Source organism: Vicugna pacos, chromosome 19 (genome assembly GCF_048564905.1).
Source record: "Vicugna pacos chromosome 19, VicPac4, whole genome shotgun sequence".
Classification (NCBI taxonomy): Eukaryota; Metazoa; Chordata; class Mammalia; order Artiodactyla; family Camelidae; genus Vicugna; species Vicugna pacos.
In genome coordinates this window covers 23,313,012-23,339,127 of record NC_133005.1, presented here as the reverse complement: position 1 = coordinate 23,339,127, position 26,116 = coordinate 23,313,012, and the positions used below count along the sequence as shown (strand labels likewise).

The 26,116-nt window shown below is 48.6% G+C and overlaps 2 protein-coding genes across 2 annotated transcripts; one reads left to right on the top strand and one right to left on the bottom strand.

Annotated features, from left to right (window-relative positions):
- Positions 1–1,119: 1,119 nt before the first annotated feature.
- C19H20orf96 (chromosome 19 C20orf96 homolog) lies at positions 1,120–17,064 on the bottom strand. Its single transcript, XM_015237905.3, has 11 exons — positions 16,878–17,064; positions 16,545–16,593; positions 15,850–15,967; positions 11,915–12,027; positions 7,821–7,979; positions 5,512–5,611; positions 4,473–4,630; positions 4,291–4,392; positions 4,064–4,150; positions 3,252–3,370; positions 1,120–1,388 (listed from the first exon to the last, which is right to left on the bottom strand). The coding sequence occupies exons 1-11, from the start codon at positions 16,895–16,897 to the stop codon at positions 1,328–1,330; spliced, it is 1,086 nt and encodes a 361-aa protein (XP_015093391.1). The 5' UTR covers positions 16,898–17,064; the 3' UTR covers positions 1,120–1,327.
- A 3,660-nt stretch (positions 17,065–20,724) lies between these two features.
- ZCCHC3 (zinc finger CCHC-type containing 3) lies at positions 20,725–23,462 on the top strand. Its single transcript, XM_006202686.4, has one exon. The coding sequence runs from the start codon at positions 20,745–20,747 to the stop codon at positions 21,969–21,971; it is 1,227 nt and encodes a 408-aa protein (XP_006202748.4). The 5' UTR covers positions 20,725–20,744; the 3' UTR covers positions 21,972–23,462.
- Positions 23,463–26,116: the final 2,654 nt, after the last annotated feature.

The following is a 26,116-nucleotide window of genomic DNA, read 5'->3' as shown; positions in this document are numbered from 1 at the left end:
TCGGCTGAAAATTCTGGGGCAGAGATGCATTCTTTCCAGCAGGACATGAACAAGGAATCCAAACAGCACAGGAGACTGCCAGCTGTGCTGGGACCACACTGGGACCACAAGGAGCAAGAAAAAACACTCTGGAGAACAAAGTAGAGAAACAGAAACTAGGTCCTCGGTGTCATCACTTGATTCTGGATGAAGCCTTACCCCGCCTAGAATATTTATTTACCTGAGCCCTTTATTGTGTAGGCCAATTGGAGTTGGGTGTTTTGTTACCTGTCACCAGTCTCCTAACACACAGAGTGGATCTGAGAGGGACCAGAAGCTCTGGGTGGCAGCCTGGGTCCCCAGGGAAGCCCACTCGGAGACAGACTGTAGGGTGCAGGAAGTTTACTAATGACTGCCCCTGGGGTCGACGGAGGAACGAGGAGAAGCAAGCAGGCAGCTTCAGCCAACCGCACAGGGACCTCTGCAGCCAGAGTGGCCTCTGGGGTTTGCACGCCAAGCAGTCCTTGGAGGAGGGAAGGGGCCTGGCTTTGGAGAAGGTGGCTCTCCGCAGCTCAGGCACACCCAGAAGGGACTGACCACGGGAGGACACCTGCCAACGGCCCTCCGACCCTGTAACTGAAGCCACGAGCCCCTGTGTGAAGGGGGCCCAGGCGGCACACCTCTAAGTCCCCCACAGAAGAGTACGTGGCAGGGAATGGGGTCAGCTAGGCCCTGAGGATGAGTTTGTGCTCACGTCCACACACAGTGTGGGTAGAGGCCATGAAGCTGTGGAAAGACAGGCAGACAGCTGGACTGGAAGAGAGATGGCCAGCAGCAATGAAGGCCCAGCAAGTTCCCAGGGAGATCAAACCCGAGGAATCTCCCCACCATCCCAGCACCAGCCTCAGTGGGTCTGGGCACCAATCAGAAGGGAAAGCTGGGCCCCACTGCACCAGGGATGGGGGCGGCTGGGGACTCAGGAGACTCAGGCAGGGGGGTCACTCCAGCGCTTCCCGAGAAGTGTGGAGCCCCAGATGCCATCAGCACAGTTGCCCACCCCTGATCTTAAGACAAAGTCCATTCCTACCGCTGCTTCTCAAGGCCTCGCTGGGAACCCCCCAAGCACTGGCAGAGAACAAATGCAAATCCAGGTTTATTGGTAAATAGGACTTGACTAGGAATTCCTACCTCGCCCAAGTAGCAGCACCAACCAGAAAGAAAGGACGGAGGGAGGGAGGGAGGAACTGCAGACCAGGAGCTGAATGGGGGCGTGGTCTTGGAAGGAGAGAACTCAAGACTCCAGGTTGGAGAAGAGACCGGGAAAAAGGGTGGCCCAAGGCCCCGGAATCTAGAAAGGCAGCGGCTCTTCCACGGGGATGTTGAGGATAACGTCCATGTCCGGGGTGCACCTGGTGTGGAAGAGCAAAGAGGGGTGTGAGAAGCCAAGCAGGGGAGCCCTGCTCTTTAGAACATTGGTGCTGGGTGGGGAGGGGTACAGCTCAGGGGTAGAGCGCATGCTTGGTGTGCACCAGGTCCTGGGTTCAATCCCCAGTGCCTCTGTTAAGGGAAAAAAAAAAAAAGTAGAACATATACTCAACTGGGGAGCCCCATTCCAAAACAGAACCTGTGACCGTGCAGCGCCAACACACACACACACACACCAAAATGAAAAAGGAATTGGTTCAGCAGGACCCGTGTTCCCTGACAGAGGTCTGAGGTCAAGAGGGAGCAGGAAGTCAGCTCTGAAATACGAGGGGCCCCTCAGGACAAGCACTCTCTGGAGTCAGAATCACGGCTCCTCCTCTCTGAGCCTCCCTCCTCCCACTGGCACCTATGTAACAAGCATTCACTATGTGACAGACCCCAGGCCAGCCTCTGTGTCCTCATCTGTCAAATGGGGGAGTAATTTCAACCTCTGTCCTCAATAAAAGGATTAAAGGAGATGGTGCTGGCAGGTAACATGGACTCAGTAAATGACAGATGTTAGTCTGTCCATCAAAGTAGCAAGAGCAATGGGTCCCCATCTGCGCTATTTTCCCATCTCAGTGATCAGCATGAACATTTATGAGGCTCCAGGACATCCTCTCTCTCTCCTCTCTCTCTCAATCTTTTCATTTGGGGGAGAAATCATTTTTTTACCTTATTACTTTGGGGGGGTAATTAGGTTTATTTATATTTATTTATTTTAACAGAAGTACTGGGGATTGAACCCAGGACCTCATGCACACTAAGCACGCACTCTACTTCTGAGCTAGACCCTCCCCCATCCCTTTCAGTCTTATTCCAAAGTGTTCAGAGCTCAGACAGGGACCCTGGCTGCCTACTTATCACACCCCTGAGACACCAGCCTCAAAATGCTATTCCTTCAGTTCCCCATTAAGCCCCTTTTGCCTAGTGAACTCCTATGAATCTTCAGACCTCAATTCAGAAATGTCCCATTCTCAGGGACACCTTCTTTGATGGCTCTGGACTCCTCACCATCCAGATATGCTCTCCCAGGGCCATATCCATCCCTCTCCCTCAGTGGCTCTGGGCTCAGCTGCGACGTGACATGTCTGTGGCTTGTTATCAGTTAATGTCTGGTCCCCTCCTTGGCTCCACAGTGGCAGAGCCAAGGGTCATTTGCACTCACAGTGCCTGACTCTGTAGGCACATCATAAATTACACAGTACTTTTTAAGGAAAAGAAGAGGAGAATGAAGAGGGGGAGGCAGCGGAGGAGGAAGGAAAGGAAGAAGAAGAGACAGACACAGAAGCTAAGAAGAAAAATAATCTGCAAATGGCAGAATCTGCCCCATCTGGAGAGGCGCGGCCTGGGGGGACCCCCAGCTCAGACCCGGAGGGCAGAGAACTGGTTCTGGAAGGAAGGAAGTTCTTCTTTGGGGCCCTGGATTCTGCCCCACAAAGAAAACATCTTTTTCACCTTGCAATGTGTCTTCCAGACTGTTCTCCCCTGGAGCCAACCACCCCACTCAGCTCCACCTTCCTGAACAACCCAGGAGCTTAGGGGTGCACCCACTTGGTCGAAACATGGAATCTGGGAACTGGAAGGGTTCAGAGAGATTTCCTAACTCAGCCCTCTGGGCACAGATGGGACACCCGCAGCCCAGAGATGGAAAAGGGCACATCCGCCACATGGTCAGTGGCAGGGCTGAGGCACAATCCCAGGTCTCCTGCTTCCCTGCACAGGGTGCTGCCTTCCCTGAGAACAACGAGCTTCTTCAAGCCCAGAGCCCGGCTGGTTTAAGAGGCAGCTGCAAAAGGATCACGTACTTGGCTCTCCGAAGCAGAACGTCCGCAAATACGATCTCTCGGGGTTCCCAGATCTGAGCCTGGAGCTGTTCCATCTCGGCCCGTAAGATGGTTATTTCCTCCTCAAACTGGTCCATAAACTGAGGAGAGCAGGGGAGGGTGAGAAGTCCCCAACCAAAGGGAGAAAAGTGCAAATTGGATGAGCAATAAAGACGTCAAGGGAAATGTCCTGGGCTTTGGCACTGGGACTCCTGGACTCCAGGGACGGGCCCCTCCGTGCAGGGCAGGGCCGGCTCACGATTACTGACTATGTTCGATGGTGCTGGAAAGGGTGAGGGGACCGTGGAGCACAGAGACAGGTTGTAAAGGGGTGGCAGTGCTTCCTAATCAGAATGAATGGGGCTGGTGGAGATGACAGAGGCCATTCACCCAGAAGACAGATGAAGGTGCAAGATAATAAAAATGATGGCGAGAGGGTGGTGATGGTGGAGTTTGCTAACACTGGTCATGAGTGATGGTCAATGAAAAGAATTCAGAGGTGAAAACAGGGGATGGGGTGACAGTAGTGATGGTCATGTGAGTGATGCCTGGTGATGCTGCTGATGGGTCATGACCAGTGGTGGTGGTGAATGAGCCAAGGCCTAGGCCAGCACTAATCCCTCTCTCAGATGAATGACAAGGAACATTAATGGCACTGCCAAGATGGAAGGCTAACACCAGAGTTAGAGACCTCGTGGGCGCCAGATCAGAACCAGACTGATCCAGTGGTCCTGGGGACCCCCCCACCCTCCTGTTCTCTCCCAGAGGGGACCACCACCTTCATGTTCACTCACTTCTCTGAACTTGTCCATGCACTTCAGTATGGCCTGGCTGTTCCAAGTCTTGTACAGGAGAGCCTCCTGGTTAGCATGCTGGATTTTCTGTGGAGGAAGGAGAGGTCTGGCCCCCAGTCTCTACCATGCACTGGGTGCCAAGGTGAGGGTGCGGGGGGCCTGAAGGCAGGGGCCAAGGAAGAAAGCAGGGCTGGGAGCAGGACCGACCACAGTAGCTGGCTACTCACCACCACCAGAGACTTCAGCAGTTTTTTCTTCTTCTTCTGAATCTGGTTGGACATGGACGCCAAGACCATCCTGCACATTTCTCTCAGGCCCTCCAGCTCATCCTGGGGGTCAGCAAGGGAGTGTTGGGCACCAGCCCTGTCTCCCACATGATCGGGCGAGGCCAGGCCAGGGGCCGACCTACCTGCTGGCTCTCCTTCATCTGATGCAGCTGGTGCCCAAGGTCGGCAACCTGGACCGACTTGATGGGATACTCACGGTCCTTGTAAGTGCTCACGAAGCTCAGCTCCTCATGGGTCTTCTTGATCTTGGCATTCAGCTGCTCCACCTGCTGCTCCAGGTCTGCAAGGTCAGGAGGGACAGAAGGCAGGAGCGTCCCTCAAGGACCGCTCCAGGGAGACCCAAGAGGCAGAGCTCTCCTTGACCAACAGACTGGGGTCTGGGCTGAAGCGAGCTCACGCAAGGCTAGGAGGTGGTGAACAGTTAAGCTCTTTACCTTCGCAGAAGAGGCAACACTGGGTAGGAAAGAAACTATCCCAGTGCAGGATCCCTAGACCAGCCCCAGCTCTGCCACTGACTCACCACGTGACCCTCCCTCTCTGGGCCTCCGTTTCCTCATACAAATGCTCCCAAGTCAACAAGCCCAGGGAGATGGCGTGACACTGGCTCTTGAGACATGACCAGGGCAGGATTAAGACAAAGTCTATCCTGCCGTCCTCCATGGAGGGGATCCCCAGTGTCTGAGGCAGCCTGACACACTGCCCCTCCCCTCAGGAGGCGTCTGGTCTGCTTGGGAGAAAGAGACCACAGGTTCAGCAGGTCTGAGGCCAGTGACCTGTCCCAGCCACTGACTCCCAGAGGGACCTTAGCAAGAAAGAGGTGCACTGGGGTTGGATTCTGGGTCCTAGCTGTCTAAACTTCCATGGGCTACTTCACTTCCCTGAGCCTCAGTTTCTTCATCTGTAAAATGGGAGAAGGGTCCAAGTCTCACAGGTAGTTGTAATGATGGAGAGCAGGCCCATAGAGACAAGGCACGGAGGGCCTGCGAGTGCTAAGTGCTGGATAAGTAAGCCGGTAGCCCTGCACCTTCGCAATTCCACCTGCCTCAGAAGGGAGGTGACGGGCCTGATGGTTCCCGAAAGGGAGGTGCCTACGGAATGCCCAGCCACTGACCTCCCAAGAGGACCAGGGGAGCATGAAGGTGCTGGCCCGGGGATTCTTACTGTGTATCTTGGATTCCTCCTTCTCTTCCCACTCCTGAAGCTCACACTTCATCTGCTGCAGCTTCTTCTGGTTGGAGCACTCCAAGATGTTGATGATGGTCTGTGGGCATAGGGGGTCAGCTCATCCCCGGCCTCTGCTGGCACTGCCAGAGCATGGGCTGTCCATGCTCAGCACTTCCTCAGGGAAGTCCCCAAACCCAACCCTACTCCCAGGCCCAGGAACCTGACTAGAGGTCGGAAAATCTTTACCTGCTGCCCCCCCTGCACCCAAAACTCTCCCACTTCCTGCCGCCCGCCTCAGCAGACGGCCCCACCACACACTCAAGCACCAGGCATTGGTCCCTCCTCCCTCTTCTCACCCAAAACGTGCCAAGTAGAACAGGTTTACTCCCCAAACAGCCTGCGCAGCCATGCCCCTCTCTCCACCCCCAGCGCCACTGTCTCATTCAAGTTCTCTTCACCTTCTGTCTGAAGCAGCACAACGGCTTCTCCTAACTCATCCTCCTCTGACCTCTTCCCCACATGGCAGTCAGAGTGCTCTTTCTTGAAAAAACAAGCAGCCGGCCACATCCTTCCCCTATTTAAAACCCTCCAAGGGCCCCCTCTGCCCTGTAAATAAGGTCCAAATTACTTACTCTGGCTGACAAGGAGCCCCCCGACCCGGCCCGGGCTGACCTCCCCTCTCTCTGACCCCTTTCTCACACCTGACTGTCCAGCCACACAAAGTGCCATGTGGCTCCTTGAGCAAGCCATGCTCCTCTCCCCACAGGCCTCGTGGACCCCCAGCCTCTGCCTGGGACCAGCGCTGATCTCCACCAGTCAACACTGACTTTTGCAAGTTTCAACTCAAGCATCACTTCCTGATCCTCCGTGTCTGTGTTACAAGGCCTCTCCTACCTCCCCAGGTCCCCATCCCCATCACAGTCTACACAAAAGGCTTTCTAACTGCCTGTCAACCCACTTGAAAGCTTGATGTGGACCAGGTGTCTCACTGGGTCCTGTTTCCCAAGGGCCTGTAAGAATCACTCCAGATGAACAAGACATAAAACAATGGAGGAAAATCAGACAATGACTTTGTCAAGGTTTGGAGAACATGCTTGGTCTCTGTTATAGATAGAATTGTGTCCCTCCCCAAATTCATGTGTTAAAGGCCCAATCCCTTCCCCCACAGTCCTGTATTTGGAGAGAGGGCCTTTAGAGAGGTAATTAGGTCAAAAGGGTGGGGCTCTACTCCGGAAACTAGTGTCCTTCTAAGAAGAAGATGAGGCACCCAGGGCTCTTGCTCTCTCTTGCCCTCTCCCCCCCCCAACACACACACACATACAGAGGAAAGGCCAGATGGGGACAGAGCAATAAGGAAGCCATCTGCACCCCAAGGAAGGACACCAGAACCAACCCTGCCAGCACCTCAACCTTAGACTTCCAGCCTCCAGAACTGTGAAAAAATAAGCTTCTGTCATTTAAGCCACCCGGTCTGTGGCATTTTGTTGTGGCAGCCCAAGCAAACCAATGAAGACCCCAAGATGTCGGAATTTCTCTTCATCTCAGAGGCTCCGGGTAAATTCAACTCCTCTCCCCGCCGGGCAGACTGCAGTCAGAGGATAACTGCTTCTCCATTAAACCATTTTCTCTAACTCTTCTCCAGCCAGAATCCCTGATCCCGTGTGAACTTTTAGCCCTCCCATGGAAGCCTCACCAAGCCTCTCCCAGAGAAGGCTGTGGGTACTGGGCTCTCTGCAAATCACTCTTACCCACAGGCCACAAGCGCCACCACTGGGTGAGGGTGGTACTCCCAGCATTGTGGAAGGAGCACAGATCCCGGTGCCAGACTGCCTTGATTCTGATAACAATCATGCCCACCCCACACGGCTGTTGTAAGGGTTGCGTGAATACACACATAGTATTACTCCGTATTAGTATCTGCTAACGGTGCTGGTGGTAGCAGCTAATTTCTCTTACACACCTACTGTGTGCCAAGTACAACGCCTCTTTGGAGTGGGTGCTACTGTGCCCCACTTTACAGAACTCAGAGGTTAACTCAAAGTCTTCCAGCTAATAAGTGTTGGTTGGGATGAGCTCCCCACACCCCCCCCCCCGCATCCCAGTCTGATTCCAAAGCCCAGGTAGGTTGGGGCGGGGGTTGGGGGCAAAGTGTTAAAATTTATCTTCCAGATGGAGGAAGCAGGAAGCAGCTTGTGCTACAGGCCGGGAGAGGCGGGGAGAAGGCAGAAGAGGGCGCCCGAGCGCTCAGGAGGGCGGCGGCGCAGAGGGCAGAGGCGGGGCTGCCGGGCCACGATGGAGGGTCTCACCGAGAAAACGTCCTGCTGCTGCAGCATCACCCGCACTTTCATGGCCGAGCTCTCCTCCATGTCCTGGATGGCCTTCATCAGCTCCACAGTGAGCTTGGAGAGGAAGTCTTCGTGGTTGCAGAGCTCCTGGTGTGAGATTCGCCGGTTCCTGAGCATCGTCTGCGGGCAGAAGGACAGAGAAGGGAGGCTGTGCCGCGCGGGGCAGGCAGGAGCCTCCCGGAGACTAGGAACCAGTTCCCTCCCGACGGACATCCGCACCCTTGTGGCCTCAACTAGGAAATGCCACCCAAGCTGGGCGGCGGTTCCCCATTGTCTGCAGGTCAGAGCACCTTTAACAATTTCATCCATTCTGAAACGCCCATTTCCCCATAATTTTACATCTCTACAATGGGGATATGTCTTACAGTTGGTAAGTGTCACAATGTAATCGATAAATATTTCATTAGCGGGTAATTAAGATAAAGGTGTGCCTTATTGTCTATGGCTTCTTATAATCCATGAAATATAGCAGTGGTAACAGTTATAGAAAATGCCCAAGTGGGAAAAGAAGGTGGCCCAGGAGACGAGCCATGTCTGGAGAAGAAGCAGGAGAGGCAGAATGGATGATAATCACTACCATTTTTCATCAGGCAGCTGAGCTGAGGGAGGACTTGCATTTCATACAACACCCCTGGGGATAAGCATCTAAGGGATTAAGTGACTTGCCCAAGGTCACCCTCAGCAGGTACACATAACCTACAGTAACAGTAACAATGGTTGAGAGTGGCCTCACTCAGCCCATGGCACACAGTAGCAGTTCACCCTCCAACAACCCTTTGCTAACAAACTCTGTTGTACTAACAAGGGGAAGTTCAGCTAGGTTAGATGACTGCCCTGAAGTCACACAGCCAGAAAGCAGTGGCACTGAAATTCAAAAGGCAGACTGCTGACTCCCATTGCCTGTCTTTCTGCTACACTAAGACAAGGAATTGAGTGGGCCTACGGCTATAAGGCGTGGCCGGACCTCACCATGATCAAGACTTGGACTTTAGACCTCTACACACCTTGCTTCAAATCCCAGCTCTGCCACTTAACCAGCTAGCTAAGGGAACCTGGGCAAGTTAGTTCACCTCCCAGAACCCCATTATCCTCATTCTGTAGGTTAGGAAACCAAAACTCACTTCAGAGAGCTGCCATAAAAAATAAATGAGGTTAGGTTCACAATCAAGCCGCTTAGTGGCAGTGCCTCGCACACCCAGCACACATGCAGTCACCTGTCACCATTCTTCTTTATTCCTTCCGTTCTTCCTCACTTGTCTGTCCTTTGCTAGAAACTACCCCTTCCTAGCCCTCAGCTCCCATATTCCTCACACAATAATGAGAGTAAGAGGGTGAACGCACGGAGGACTTATGAGCTGGAAACTGTGCTAAGCACTTAGCACGCGCACCCTCATTTGGAGCTACCATTAGCCCCACTTTAGAGAGGTGGAACTTGAGGGTCAGAGAGATTTGGGACCTTTCCAAGGTCACACATAGCACGGCTGTTGTCCTGGAAGTCTGGGCTCCTGGCCACTCCACTGTCTTGCCTTCACATCTCCAGACCAAAATATCTCCAAATATGGCCCACTGGGAACAGAAGCATCTTGTGAAAAACACCAGTCTCCAAGCCTTGGGCCCAATGAGCCCTACTCATAGGTGATTCTGATAAAGTGTAGACCTCGGCTGGAGAAATGGCTCTTCCCTGACTCCTAGAATCTAGTGTAGAAGCCTGCTTTGTGTCCCCCCTAACCCTTACCCCAATTTGTAATTACAGAATTACAGTTTGAAATTGTCTCCCCCTTTCCCAATTTCTTTTTCTCCTAGAACTTATCACGACCCAACATAACCTGTTTTCTTATTACCTTGTTTCTTATCTGTCCCTGAACTCGAATTTCACAGCCAGGAGGGCTCTGAAATTCTCTGGGCGTTGGCTGTTTGGTCACAGCTGCATCTCCAGCACACAGGACAGTGCCTGGAGCTCCATAAGTATGGGCTGTATAAACTGCTGGGTAACTATTCTTTGGAGTTTTTAAAATTCATTGGTTATGTGTCTCCCCACTAAAGAATAAGCTCCATCACAGCACAGATTCTGAATGCCATGTTCATGGCCATGTCCCCAGCATCCAGCACAGTGCCTTGGACATCGTGGGTACGCTCTCAGGAGTTGTTGATCGACTAAATAACTGACCTGAGGCTGAGGGGCAGAGTCAGGATTCTACTCCATCTCCAAGAGGACAAACCAGCTGGGTAGTTTCTACTTCCTTGCTCTGTCTCCCCCTCATTCCCGCAGTCCAGTCTGGCCTGAGCAGCAGCCAAGACTCCCATGAAAACCTAAGTCAGATCACAGCCCTGCTCTACTCAGAACCCTCCAGGGTCTTCCTGCCTTACTCAGTATAAAAACACAAAGCCACATCACAGACTACAGGGCTGTATACAAGGTAACCCTTTCCCGCCACAACCCACTATCTCGCCTCCTCATCACCAGCTCCACCACACTGACTTTCCCAACCTCAGGGCCTTTGCATTTCCAGTTCCTCTGCCTATACCACTCCTCCCTCAGATGTCCCCACCTTAGTGGCCTCCCTTGATCACTCTCCTAAAAGTCATAGTTACTCCCTCCTCTGTACCTCCCTAGTTCCCTAACCTTAACCCTTCTACTGCTTCATAGCTCTTATCCTCACTACACATATTATATTTTTATTCGCCTTGTTTATTGTCTGTCCCCCACAACAGAATGTGAGCTCCCCAAGGTCACAGGTCACATTGCAGGTGAATCCTCACACTCAGAACAGGGCCTGGCACATAGTAGGTGCTCAATAAATATTTGTTGACTCAGCAAATGAATGATTACAAGAGACAGTGTTAGGAACTGGTTAGGAGCACAGGTTTTAGAGTCAATTGTCCAAGTTCACACTGTGTATCAAATAAAAACACATCAACCTGGCTAAACTCAGGATAAAAATAACATTGGAAATTTGAGTTACTCCTTTAAGAAGGCTGAGCTGCCTCTAAACCATTTTTGAAAAATTGAAGCTTAAACGGGAAAAAAGGTTTCAAAGCAAATACATTTTTTCCTAGTTCTTTATATAGTAATCATTGTTCATTGAGCTATTAAAAACTTGCTTGGGGGGAGGGTATAGCTCAGTGGTAGAGTTCGTGCCTAGCAACGAGGTCCTGGGTTCAATCCCCAGTACCTCCATTAAAAATAAATAAGTACATAAATAAAAGACAAATTACCTCCCCCACAAAAAAATTAAAAAAAAACTTTCTTGCAGAAGAATTCTTCCATAGAATATATGTATATATATGTATGACAAACATGCTGTACACCAGGAATTGACACAATAGTGTAAGTTGACTATACTACAATAAATTTTTAAAAAAGAATTCTTCTATAGTATTTTGTAGTATTTCTTGTTTTTATTATTTTACTTTCTGCTATGGACACTAAAGACCCCTCTTCTTTTCAAATACTTCCAAACAATGTTCAGAAGCCATTAAAAACAATGAATGTTGAGAAAAATCAATTATCAAAAGTTCTATCAGTCACTGTCACAAATTGAACAGGAAGCTCCTAAGCCTTGCTTCAAGGTGAACTGTATTCCATGAAAGGTTAATTTCCTGGAAATTTTTTAAATGAACAAGCCACCAGGACTGTGCACCTCATGCAATACGATCAGAAGTGATTCTGATCGTTTTCCTGAGTCTTAAACACAACAGCCAACACTTCGGTTAACTGGCTATGACCCCTGGTACTGCATTTTCTAGCTGTGTGATCTGGTGCAAGTCATTTAGCTCCCTGCACCTTGGTTTCCCCATCTGTAAAATAGGGATGATGCAAGGCATGCCCACGGAGTTGCTGTGAGGAAAAAAAGAGTCAAGTCAGGGGGAGGAGTATAGCTCAGTGGCAGAGTTCAATCCCCAGTACCTCCATTTAAAAATAATAATAATTTAAAAAAAAAGGGTCAAGTCGGGCACCCATGAGCAGCTCAGTGCGTGTTTGTTATCACATCCCCCCCAACTCCCCAGCTGCCTGCCACCAGGCCCTATTGCCTGTGGGAGGATGGTCCCCATACTCTAAGTAGCTGGATTTTGGTCTGTGTCTTCCCAGGGTCCAACTTCCCTCTGCACGGTCCTAGTGGAGTCCTCAGCTGGCTTGTCATCCACAAGGTGGGCTTGGACTGCAAGCCTAGGGCATGGGAAAGGGCAGAGAGAGAGTGAGGGTAGAGCAGGTCTGGGATCAGGTCCCAGGAAATGCACCAGCCATGACAGATGGCCTGGTCCCAGCCCCATCCACTCCCAGCCTTATAATGCATGACAGTCAGACAGGACGAAACTCACATCCATCCATAAGCTCCCCAGCCCCACTGTGGGCCTGGTTATAAGGGATGGAGAAGCCACAGGACTTTCATGTACCACAGTGTCTGTGGGTATGAACAGAGGGGAGGAGAGGGGTACAACAGACACCCCCAATCTCTCCCATCAAGCTGGCCAGTGGCAAGGTCAGAAGGTGCAGGGTTTAAGAGCAATAACTAATGAGCCAGAAAGCCTGGGTTTGAATCTGGGTTCTGCAGTCTCCTAGCTATGTGGCCTTGGGCAGATCACATGACCTTCTGTCCCTCAGCTTCTCCGTCTGTATAGGAATAATCATCATCCCTACTTCAGAGGGTGGTCGTGAAGATTAAATAAGAAGTTACTAGGCTTTAAGTGTTTGGAATAGTACCTAACACATATCCAGTGCTAAATATAAATTACTGTCGTCACTGTTACTACTAATGACCTGAGAATTGGGATCAGGACCACAGCATCAGATAAAGGCCCAGGAGCTATGCAACATGCCAACTCGCTGTCCCTGAAATATGTGTAAAAGCTGTGGTCCTGCCAGATACGAAGTATACAAAGATAATTCAGATCAGAATAAGGCATTTGGAGGGCACGTTCTTAGAATCCCTGCTTCTCTCGGCATGTCCGGCACCAGCATGAGATAAATCCCCCAAAGCATCACAAGGGCTGCCACTGCCTTCTCAGCCCCCACCAAAATCCCTGTTGGAGGTGCAAGCCAGTTCATTTCTGAAAAATACTATTTCCTTTATAGATCAATTCCCTTAACCCTGGAAAATGTTTGTATTATGAATTTAAATGATGAAGTAAATTTTAATAATTTTGTATTAAAATTATGAATTGTCTGTACATATCTGGCATTGAATGGTATTGCTTGAGAGATGGAGTGATTAATAGATTAATTTGTGGGAGAAGGGTATAGCTCAGTGGCAGGGTGCGTACCCAGCATGCACAAGGTCCTGTATTCAATCCCCAGTACTTCCATTAAAAATGAATAAATAAATAATCTTATTCCCCCCCAAAAAATAGATTAATTTTACGATTCTAATTTAAAATGTGTCAGTGAGATTTTGATTTAGATTTGTTTGAAGCTGGAAGGTTTAAACACCCTTATTAAATGTGTATAAATTACCAAAACTTTTAAGAGAACATAAGATTACCCATATTTAGATGTATATTTATTAGATATACAAAGAATTACTTAAATACTCAATGGTTTTGTTAATTAGAACAAGTGAAATATGTGAAAATGAAAATGAATATATTAAATTTTTAAACGTGGCTTAAACAATTTAGGGGAATTTAATTAACCACATTCCAAAACCCTCTTTACAAGTGTTTATAAAATTATAAGATTTGTAAATTGAACTTAAATACTTAGGAAGATTTGTAGCTTTAATAATGAGTATTTCTTTTCATTAGTGGTGGTAGCCCTGGTTTATCTTTTTTTTTAATTAAACTTTTTATTTTGAGATAAGTTCAGGTTACATGCAGTTTCAAGAAATAATACAGAAAAAATCCTATGTTCCCTTAATTCAGTTTCTCCCAGTGGTGGCATCTTGGAAAACGAAGTACAATATCACAACCAGGACACTGATGTTAAGATGGGCAAGATAGAGGACATCTCCACAACCACAAGGATTGCTTCTGTTGTCTTTTATTGTCACTCCCTCCCCCTACCATCCTCCCCCAACCTCTGTCCCTAATCTCTGACAATCACTAATTCTCCATTTCTACAATTCCGTCATTCCCAGAATGGTATGCAAATGGAATCATACAGTATGTAACTTCTGAGATTGACTTTTTTCACTCAGCATCTCTGGAGATTCATCCAAGTCATTGAACATATCGAAAGTTATTTCTTTTTTATTGCTGAATGGGATTGCACAGGATGGAACAGATGTACCATTGTCTGTTTAACTCACTCACCTGTTAAAGGACATATGGCTTGTTTCCAGTTTGGGGGTATAATGAACAAGGCTGCTATGAAACATTCATGCACTGGTTCTGAAGTGACCGTAAGTTTTCACTTCTCTGGAATAAATGCCCAAGAGTGCAACTGTTGGGTTGTTATAGGAAATGTGTGTTTAGTTTCATTAGAAATGGTCATATTCTTTTCCAGCGGGGCTACACCATTTCACATTCCCCTAAGCAGTGTATGCAGGACCCAGTTTCTCCTCCTCTTCGCCAACATTTGGTGTTACTACTATTTTCCATTTTAGCCATTCTGATAGGTGTGCAGTGACACTCATTGTGGTTTAACTTGCATCACCCTAATGGATAATGATGTTGAACACCTTCTCACGTGCTTATTTAGCACCTGTACTTCCTCTTCAGTCAAGTGTCTCTTCGTGTCTTTTGCCCATTTTCTAAGTGAATTGTTTTTCTGTTGAGTTTTGAGGGTTCCCAATATATTCTACAAAGCAGTCCTCTGTCAGATATGGTTTGCAAATATTTTCTCCATGTCTGTAGCTTGCCCTTTCATACTTTTAACAGTCTTTCACAGAACAAAAGTCTTAAATTTTGATGAAGTCCAAGTTATCCATTTATTTCATTTTTCTTTTACAGATCCAGCTGCTGGTGTGAACTCTTCAGCTGGCCACCAGTCCCAAAGATTTTTCTCACCTATGTTTTTTCTGTAAGTTTTACTGTTTTACATTTGATTTTGATTTCAGTTTAAATCCACATTTTGAGTCAATTTTTGTGTAAGTTATGTGACTTAAACTGACATTCTTTTTTTCACCTATGGATGTCCACTTGCTCCAGTACCACTTGTGGAAGAGGCTTTCTTTCCTCAACTCAATTGTTTCTGCACCTGTGTCAAAATCACCTGGGTATGTTTGTGTGGCTGTATTTCTGGTTTCTCTGTTCTGTTCCATTGATCTATGTGCCAATCCCTCTGCCAATACTATGCTGTCTTGATTACTATAACTATATGGTACACATTAGTATCAGGTAAGATGATTCTTCCCATGTTATTCTTCTTTTTAAGTTGTCATCTATTCTAGGGCCTTGCTTTTCTATATGAATTTTAGAATAAACCTGTCCATGTCTACAAAAAAAACCTTGCTGGGATTTTGATAGGAGTTGCATTAAAAACATGGATCAGTTTGAGAACTGACACCTTTACTATGTTGAGTCTTTCAATCCATGAACATAGTACAGTTTCTCCATGGATTCAGGTCTTCTTTGATTTCTTATATCAGCATTATATAAATTTCAGTGTACAGATCCTGTACATGTTTTTTAAAGTTAATGCCTAAGTATTTCATTTTCTTTGAAGTGACTGTAAATGTGTTTTTAATTTTGGTTTCCACATATTTATTGTTAGCATATAGAAATGTGATTGATTTTTGTGTGTTATGCTTGTATCCATTAACCTTGATAAACTCACTTATTACTTCTACTTTCTTTTAGATTTAGTAGATTCCTTAAGCTTTTCTACAGAGACAGTCATGTCATCTGTGAGAAAGATTACCTCCTCCCTGCAAGATCCACAAAAGTACTTTGACATAGATGAGAAATAAGCTTCTGTATTAATACTTGAAATCTGGGATTGCTTGCTGTAGTAGTTGGCCTACCCTGATATAAATGTTTCCACCAAGGGCCATGAGCATCCACTCTATCCTGTCCCCAACTCCCACTCCAGCGCCCAAGTGCTTCTGCCCACCTGGCTGGATGGTTGGCAAAGTCTTCATTTTGCTTTTCTTAGTGTCAACCGTTTGTAGGATTGGAGGCAGAGTAGATGGCTTGGCTTTCTGCTTGGACCGCTGCCGTGGAACATAATCCTACCAGACATAACACAATCAGTCACACAGCCTGGTGGGTTCAGATCCCAGCTTCACCCCTTATAGATATCTGTAACTTTGACTAGGTGGTTTTATCTCTCTGAGCCTCAATTTTCTCATCTGTAAACTGGACCTAATTATAAAACCTACCTCCATAGGTTAGTATGAAAATTCCAAGAGAAGACATTTGTGAAGTATGTGGTAAGTGCTCCATAAATGTTAGCTATCACTTTTTTATCAACCAGCCAGAATTTACAAAGCACATCCAGGCTAGGAGGTACAAAGAACTGTGAGAAACAGGAGGCATGGAAAAGACCCAATAGGAAAGCAGAATAGCAATCAGAGATAAATAAGAGAGCAACAGAATATACCCTTACATCTGATAAGGTGGTGAGAAACGTGAGGTCAGAGGCACACTCCGGGTCCCACAGCAAATGTGTGACAGAGCCTGGCCTGGAATTCAGGTCTCTGGATTCTATCGCCCGGGACAGTCACCGCCGTGGGGGTTGAGAACAGGCGGACTGCAAGCCCAGGGTCAGCGAGCCCCCCACACCTGCCCTAGCCCTCCTGGACTTACCAGAACCTGGAACTGGTGGGCTGTGGAGTAAATCCCAGCGTGGCTCGGTCTGGAAAGAGTTGGAAAGAACTCCCATCATTCCCAGCCCATGGGGCTGCAAGCGGCAAACGTTTGCAGCGAAAACAGGCAATGGGTCCCGAACCCGAAAGCGCAGTGACTATGGACACAAGCCCACCCGGAGCGGGAGAGCGCGAGGAAAAAGCAGTCTAGAGAGAAATGGGCAGGGAGAGGGCGGGGCCAAGACCGCGGGAGGCCACCTGGCGAGGACCAGCCGGGGCAAGGTTGGGGACACGCATGCGCACGCCATCAGCCCGCGCTACTCCTTTCACCTACTTTGGGAAGACGCGCGCCATTGAGGAAAATGGAAGAAGAGTCCTCAATCCTTGGGGCCTTGATCTTTGGGGATGTCTATTTACTCGGCTTCTCCAACTTTCTTGTCTCAACGTGGGTCGCGCGGCAACCAGGGCCACTCAAACATTCCAGGGAGACCTGACGCTCCCTCTCCCGTCTCCGTCTCCAAGGAAACGGACGCAGACTACTGAGCGCCTTGAGGGACTAACAACGCAAGACAAAATGTAGCAGTCTCCGCGTTCTTTTCAACGCGGTTTCAAATTCCCCTCGGCTGGCCCCGCCTGTCATGCTGAAGAATTATGCCATATTTCTCCTCTCATCAAACCACCATCATTTCCTTCTCCATCGTTACTCTTGCCTGATAACGTTGCTTCCTATTTCACTAGGAAAATCGTGGAGCTCAGTAAACTCACAAGTTCACATCATTTCATTTACCCACCTACACACCTCCCTCCTGTAACTATGTATAAACTACCTACTGACACCGAGTCCTACAGTTGTGCACTGAATCCTGGCCTCTCGCATATTCTCTAAAATATCCCCCCAACAATTCTCCCCACTTCTCCATCATCCTCTTCTCTGTATTATCCTCAACGCTTTAGCAACATATTTTAATTTGTTCTATTTTTTAAAGTTACCAGTTCCCATCCAGCTACCCTCTCATTTCTATTTCACTTCACAGCAAAACTTCTAGAAAGGTTTGTTTCCCATTCCTTTCCACCTCTCCAACCAGGATTTCACTCTCCACCTCGCCACCTAAACTGCCCTTGTCAGGGCTGCCAGTGGCCTCCACTTTGCTAGACCCCGTGGTCACCTCTCAGCGTTCATCTTTCTTGATCTGTCTGCAGCATTTGACATAACAAATCACTCCTTTCTTGACAAACTTTCTAAACGTGGTGTCCAGGAAACCACTCTCTTGGATGGCTTTCTACCTCCTTCGCTTTTCCTTTACTGGTTCCTCCTGGTCTCCCTTTATTCCTGGGTTGCCCTAGGACTGAGACCCAGCCCTCTCTGTGTCTCTATCCATACTTTATCAGTCCACTCATGCTCCCTTGCAGTCTTGTGACTTCAGATGCCACCTCTACCCAGGTGCCTCCCAGAGTCACATCTCCAGCCTTTCCACTGAATTCCAGCCACATACAACTGGCTGCCTACTCAACATCTCCACCTGGGCACCTAATAGGCAACTCTGACACTCGACCTTTCCCCAGAAACATTTTCTCCTAACTCATAATGGCAACTCTCTTCCTGGAGTGACCATTAACTCATCTTTTGACTCATCTCACATCCCACCTCCAAATCTGTCAGCAATACCTTCAAAGTATGTCTGGAATCAGACGACTTATCACTACCACCACCAGTACAAACATACACCCCACTTTCCTCTCACCCCTGGACTATAGTCCCTGCTGCCATCCTTGCCCTACTCCAGTTCTCTCTCCACACCCCACATTTGCCAGATAGAGCAGATTTAAAAGTGCATTCCAGGGGGGAGGGTGTAGCTCAAGTGGTAGAGCGCTTATACACAAGGTCCTAGGTTCAGTCCCCAGAATCTCCTCCAAAAATAAGTAAAGAAATAAATTTAATTGCCTCCCATATCCCCCACAAAAAAAGTGGTAATGTCTAGGTCTCCAAAACCTGCTTCTCCTTTCAAAGTCCATATCAAATCATACCTCCTCCACAGGCTCCTAACTAGCCTTTTAATGCTAGGGTCATAAGTGGGGAGACTCATTATTATAATATGGCAATGCTGTATAAATGCAATGCAAGTCTAATTAAAATCCCCAAAAGTGGTTTCCTGGAACTCAGCAGGCTGATTCTAAAATTTATACGGAGGATCCAAATATAGCTGAGACAATCTTGAAGAAGAAGGAGAAGGAAGAATGTTTCCCATTAAAAAAAAAGAAACCAGAGTTTAGACTTCTCTTTAAAAACAGGAAGATCTGGCCACAGTGGGAGCAGTAATCAGCTGGAGTTGACTAGTAACTGCCCCTTGAGATAAGTTCCCCCAGCACATTTCCTTATTTAAGGCACTTCCCTGACCCTTGTAGATATTTGATTGTGTGCTGGTTAGCTGAGGTGGAGAGTTAGGGTAAGAGGAATAAAAGAGATTATTTAAAACGCATAGGTTGTTTTGTTATGTAAATATCCTCCTCAATGAAAGAGTGGAATGTGTGAATCTGACCTTGTTGTTTCTGGTTAACGATCTGAATACCATCGATCTATCGTGGGTGTGTGTGGTAGAGAAGTGATGGAGGAAAGCCCCTGAGGGGTTATGAAGTGAGGGAACTGGAAGGTTCAAGCAGCACAAGAATTGGAGATGCTGAGACCAAAACTGGAATTGGGGTAAAGGGAAAGATCTTAAGAAGTCACAGGGACTCCCAAACTAAGCAGAACTGCAAAAGAAATAGGAAGGAATCCAACACAGGCAGAAAGGAATAACCTTTTCTAGAAATCCATTGTGGACCAAGATCTTTGACACATGTTATCTCCTTGAATACCCACATTAGTCCTCTGCAAGTAGATTTTAATATCCCTTTATTATGGATGAGCAAATTGAGCTATGAAAACTGAGGTCATTGCCTCCCCCACCACCTCTGTGACCAAGCTGAGATCTGAAGCAGTCAGATTAAAACTAGGGTCTCCCTGACTCCACAATCCATCTTTTCTTTCACTAAAGCTCACTGGAGCACCCTGAAATGCACGCAGGTATGGTAAAGAAAGCAGGATGACAAAAGGTGATGTTAACCCCATCCCCTCAATCACCCAAGTTTTATCTGTCTTGCTGAAGCACCAGCTCAGACAGATGAGGGAGGAGCAGAGTCCAGTGCTAACTTTAGTTCGGGAACCTGTGTCTTTATGAGGTTTCCTGGAAAGTCTGATCAAAATAGTCCTTGATTCACAATGTCAGAAGCAAAGATGGAGAATAAATACAAGCCACCTACGCATAGGGCTGCCTATTAACTCCGCCACTTGGCCAAGTGATTTAACCCCTATCTCCAAGCCCCTGCTTCCCGTGAAATGGGTATAATTACAGCATTGTTTTGGAAGATTCCACGTTATAAAGCTTGCAACATGCTTAGAACCGTACTGGGCACATAGCGCTCAACAGAATTGTCATCATGAATATGATGGAGGTCTTGTTTAAAAATAACGCTATATGACTCACTTGGAAACTTGGAAACGTATCAAAAACTAAGGACTGATGGATAGAAGTGTAGTATGATAAAGTATAGTAAAATGTTAATGATAGAAAATTAAAAGTTAAAAAGTTAAAGGTAAAATATTCACTGCAAAATTCTTTCAACTTCCTGTATGTTTGAACATGCCCATAATCCAACGTTGTTAAAATAATGCATTGTGATCTGCTTTGGAAGGAGGGAAAGCCAGGTTTGTCTTTCTTTTTTTTAATTGAAAAACTACAAAAATGAAAACAAAATGGGCGAAATCTTCCTCAGTTCTGTCCCGCCTTCGGGTTGTGGGCCGTTAGTAAAGCTGCTTGAATGAAATCATCGAAGACCGCTTGCGAAATACCAAATCCTCGAGAGCGAGGCCCAAGGCTGCCAAACCCTCGCAAGGGACAGGGACCCGCTCCAAGCTCCCCGTCCAGCTTCGTTGCGTAGGTGGGGCTGGAGCGAGCACTGGAGGAAACGCAGCCGGGCCGTTGTCAGGGGGCTCCCGGCCGGCGCTGGCCTCAAGTAAATACCTTTGGCGGGGCGGGGGAGAGAAGCATCGAATTTCAAAAAAAAAAAAAAAAGCCCAAACCCCCACAGCTCCGGGCGGGCGGGCGCGCGCGATGGGCGCCCTTTGGCTGCGGGAGCGAGTGGAGGATGCTGGGAAGGAGGTAAAATGGCCACCGGCGGCGGCGCGGAGGAGGAGAGGAAGAGGGGGCGGCCGCAGCTCCTGCCCCCCGCGCGCCCAGCAGCCCGGGCCGAAGAGGCCGAGGGCGGCCGCGAGAAGATGGGCTGGGCCCAGGTGGTGAAGAACCTGGCCGAGAAAAAGGGCGAGTTCCGCGAGTCGCGGCCGCCGCGGCGGGAGGAAGAAAGCGGCAGCGGCGCGGGCAGCGGTGCGGGCAGCGGGCTCGGCGCCTCCGCGGGCCTGGCGCCGCCGGGCCTCGGTGACTTCCCCCCGGCCGGCCGCGGGGACACGAAGGGCCGCCGGAGAGACCCGCCCGGCGAGGCGGCGGACGTCCGTAAGAAGAAGGGCTCAGCCGAGACCGGTAGGAGGAAGAAGGCGGAGGGGGCGGCTATGGCGGCCCCCGCCAGGCCCGGCGCGGCCGAGGACGCGACCGAGCGGCTCCCCCAGGACGAGCAGGCAGCGGCGGCGGGCCCCGCGGCGGGCCCGGGCAAGGGCCGCTTTCTCGTGCGCATCTGTTTCCAGGGAGACGAGGGCGCCTGCCCGACCCGGGACTTCGTGGTGGGCGCGCTCATCCTGCGCTCCATCGGCATGGACCCGAGCGACATCTACGCGGTCATCCAGATCCCTGGCAGCCGCGAGTTCGACGTGAGCTTCCGCTCGGCGGAGAAGCTGGCCCTGTTCCTACGCGTCTACGAGGAGAAGCGCGAACAGGAGGACTGCTGGGAGAACTTTGTGGTGCTGGGGCGGAGCAAGTCCAGCTTGAAGACGCTCTTCATCCTCTTCCGGAACGAGACGGTGGACGTGGAGGACATCGTGACCTGGCTCAAGCGCCACTGCGATGTCCTGGCCGTGCCGGTGAAAGTGACCGACAGGTTTGGGATCTGGACCGGGGAGTACAAGTGCGAGATCGAGCTGCGCCAGGGGGAGGGCGGGGTCAGGCACCTGCCCGGGGCCTTCTTCCTGGGGGCCGAGAGGGGCTACAGCTGGTACAAGGGGCAGCCCAAGACGTGCTTTAAATGTGGTTCCCGGACCCACATGAGCGGCAGCTGCACACAGGACAGGTGCTTCAGGTGCGGGGAGGAGGGGCACCTCAGCCCTTACTGCCGGAAGGGCATCGTGTGCAACCTCTGTGGCAAACGAGGACACGCCTTTGCCCAGTGTCCCAAAGCAGTTCACAATTCCGTGGCAGCTCAGCTAACCGGCGTGGCCGGGCACTGAACACCCGCTTGCCTGCCACGGTGAACACAGAGCCAGCTTACCCCTCTTAAGTGCCAAAACTTTTTTTAAAACCATTTTTTAATCGTTTTTGAAGGAGATTTTCCTAAACCTACGAGAGACATCTCGCTCTGCCTTCCTAAACCGAGTTTACTCCACGTCAGCCTTTCCTGAATTTGGTGACTCTGTCATCAGTAACACTACCGAGAACTGTCGTGTGCAGATATGTCACCCCTTCCTTTTTTATATTTTGTTTTTATATTTGTATTGGGGGATTTTTTTTCTGGTACCTTTTACTCCCCACGCCTTGTCGTCTTCCCATATTTTCACCCTCTGGGCTGCCATGTTCACCCTTATGCCCCAGCGCTAGTGCGCTGCATTAGGGCCCAGCACATGGTAGGCACGCCACCATTGTTTGTTGAATTGAGAACATTGTTGACTGTGGCTTCTGTCAGGGTGTCTATCTTTTGCAACTCGTCCCTTCCCCTTTTAATTTGCTGCTTCTAATCTATGTGGTCTGAGAATTTGTGAAACCAGTGTTGTTAGAAGTGTATGTAATCTGAGTCAATAAGCTCTGAATGGTGGCCAAGGGCCTCTCTTACGGCATTAAAATGCTTGGATTTTGTGACAGCGCTTTTGGTGGCTCAGAAGCCATTCTTCACAGAATCATGGAATCTAGAATTTTCCTGCTGAAAAAGATGGAAAAATTGATTTTGACCAATCTCTGGTTTTCCAACCAATGAAACAGATACAGAGAGGTTAAATGAATATGTCAAAATCACACCGCTGTCTGGTGCCAGAGCTAGCCTAGAGTAGAGTTCCCTGCCCCCAAGCCTGGTGCTCATTTCACTACCTCTCACACTTCACAACATTTTCCTCAACACTTGAGGGTCCAGAAAGTCTGCTCTCCAGAATAATGAGCCCAGGAGAATGCTAAGAAATCACCTGGGGGAGAAAGCAGAAGATTTAGCAGGGGCTTTTGAATTCTTAGTAGATACGGAAGGGACAAAGGAACATAATCCAGGGTGTGCTCCTTGCTCCTTGGGGTACCATATCTGGATTAAGGTGGGCCAGGTCCTCTGTGGCCTAACCCTTCCCCACGCATTGGCATCAATGAGAAATAGAGGTGCTTCTGAGTAAGGAACCTACCAAAGGTTTACATTTGCACCTTAGCCTCAGTAGCTATAAACCCCAGAGAAGCAGCTCACTGGAGCTCATCTGCAACCTCCTGACTCTAAAGAGAAAGGCAGTTTTAACCGGAATTATTATAAGTGAGCTGTTAACTCTAAAATGTACTTGTGAACTAGGCCAAGCAAAAGGGCATTGGGCCAACTAAGTGTTACAAGTTAAAGTAGAAAAGACAGTATGCTGCTTTTTCTTTTAGTTTTTTGTCTTTCCTTTGCTTTATGTTTTGCTATTTCCTTGTGGCTTAGAATGTAAAATCGATTGTTAAAAGTTTTGTTCTGAATAAATATTTATCTTTTGTATTACTAACACTGCTGCACTATTTCTTTTCCCAGTGTTAGATGCATAGGTACACAGATTCTGGTTTCAACCCAGGCTTCCTACACACCATTTGTTTACCCTGCAAATACGTACCCAGCCCCTGCAGGCAACACTTAACACCTACTATGTTGTCCCAGGCCCTAGGAAGTTGTTATCTAGCCCTGTGCGTCACAGTCGCTTAGCACACTGCTAAGCCCTAACTCAGCTCCCAGGAATCAGAATCACTGGAGTGAGTGAAAATATTTCTAGTAAGCACCCCCAAGCAATTCTGATGGGCAGCCAGGCTTGAGACCACAGTTCTGCATGGTACTAACATGAGTGAGAGGAACTGTGCCCTGGAGATGACAAACCAGTGAGAAAGACCCCAGGTAAGATGTCACTTAAGCATCTTAAAATTATTGTGTTCTGGAATTGGATACACAGTATTCATAGGCTTAAAAAAAATGCCATCTCTTCCTGCTATAAGGGAGGAAGAAAGAAAGAGTCCAGGAAACTTCCAATAGAGCTGAGTCCCTCCTCCAAGCTAGCGCCGGAAACCGCAGACACAACCGTCTGACGGATTTTCTAGCTCTGAGATGATAGGATGATCTGATCCTAAGAGTTAGTGTCCTCAGTGTATTGATTCTCTGACCCAGTGATTTGAGGATGTTTCCAGAGCTGACCTGGTGTGGTTGAGGTCTGGTTGGCTCTTGGAAATCCTGCCTTTCAGAGCCAGCTCAGCCCTTCTTCCTGTTTCCCAAGGCAAACACGCTCTTTCCTTCCCAATTCCCCCTCCTGTCCTCTCTCTCCCCCTCATCTTTCCTGTCTCTGCCACAGGTTACCCTCCCTCACAGGGCTGGAGGCTGGGAGAAAGCCTGCATTCATCATCATCCCTGCCCCCTTACTCTGAGCAGGCACTGTGCCAGTGACCCTCCTTGGAAGGAATCTTCCCTCTCTCTGCCCCTCCCCCCAACCAACTGGAGAGCGCAGAGGAAGAAATGGTTTCCCTACCCATCCCCCTCCTCCCCCCCCCCAGGATCTGCTCCAGGGCCTCCTGCCTGCTCTGGGGATTGAGCCACTGGCTGGAGCGGAAGAAACCTCCCCCAGCTTCCTCTCCTGATCTCACAGCCCCCAAATTACAGTCCCCCACTGTTCATGGGCCCCTAGTGGGGGAGGTGTCAAGATGCCCCAGACTGAGTTTGGCTGATTTAGCTGACATTCATTCATTCAGCTTTCAACAATCCTGAAGGCTATGAGAGCCAGGCCCCATGCAAGATTCTCTGCATTCACCCATGAATAAGATGGTGTGCTTTTGCAGAGTGAGATACGGATAAGTAATAAGCAGTTTTTCAAATAATATTAAGTATGTTTAAATGTTCTGGAAGAAGAGTATAGAATTGTCTCAAGCATAGGTCTCCTAGAAGAGATGATGAGGTCTTGACTGAAACCTGCAAGATGAAGAAGAGTCAAGAGAAGAGGGAAGACATATCCAAGCAACAGATAACAGCCTGTGCAAAGACCTGGAGGCTAGAGAACAGGGCATGTTCAGGCTGGCTAGAGAGTCACAGGAAGATATGTTTGGGAAAAGTCCAAGAGAAGGTGACACAGGGCTTATCAGTGTTATAAGAGGCTTGATTTTGTCCTAACACCCTCCTCTATAGCCGCCTCCATTCCATTCATTCATTTAACACACTGTGTGTTAAACGCACTATCTCTTTTAAGGCAATGGAATACAGCAAAATAGTCAAGTCCCCTGTGTCTCAAAGTCTAGAGTCACACAAATACATAGTTATAATCTATGATAATGCATTGAAAGAAACAGATGGAGTGATACGTTGAACAAGGAAAACTGATCTGGTCTTGGGGGACTGGGGATAACTTCCCAGACAAAATGTTTGAACTGAGATCAAGAGTATATAAAGAGTTAATTGAGAGATGAGGTGGGGGATTAGTGGTGGCCATGGTATTAGCCTACATTTGCCTACGGGGTAACAAATATAACAACCCTATAGTGGGAGAAGGCATGGCCAATTCTAGAAAGCAAAAGTAGTCCAGTGCTCAGAAACAGAAACCATTCTAGGTATTGAAGAAAGTGATGGTCTCTAGGCTGGAATGACTCCCAGAACACCACAGAACTGACCTACCAGTGGAGATACCACCTCTTTCATAGTCAGAAAGGAGCCAGGAGGCCATCACTGGAAAGGCTGAGTTTGAGGACACACTGCGGAAACTGCCACCAAGGACAGGATGCCACTGCCAGTGTTACTGCTAGAACAGTGAAATGCCAATTCCTTGAAGTCAGAGACCATATTCTAGTGTCTCCAAAATCTTACCTACAAGCAAAAACAACTAAAATTGTTTGACTTCTGCCTACTTCCACCTTCCAAACCTCATGCAAGTACACCTAATTGCTGGAACCCTAGCTGCAAGGGAGTCAGGAAGTATTTTTGCTTTTCAGCATGTGAGGCACAGAAGACACATAAACAGTGGAACTGGAAGCAATCCGCCAACTGATCACATCTGGTACAGCCACTGTGGCTACAATGCAGAGACGGGGAGGGAGATAATGCTACAGAGTAAGGCTGGAGATCTTGAGGGTGCTAGGCAGCCTGGTTTAGAATTTGAGTCTAAGAATGATGAGGTGCCACTGAAAGATTTTTAAG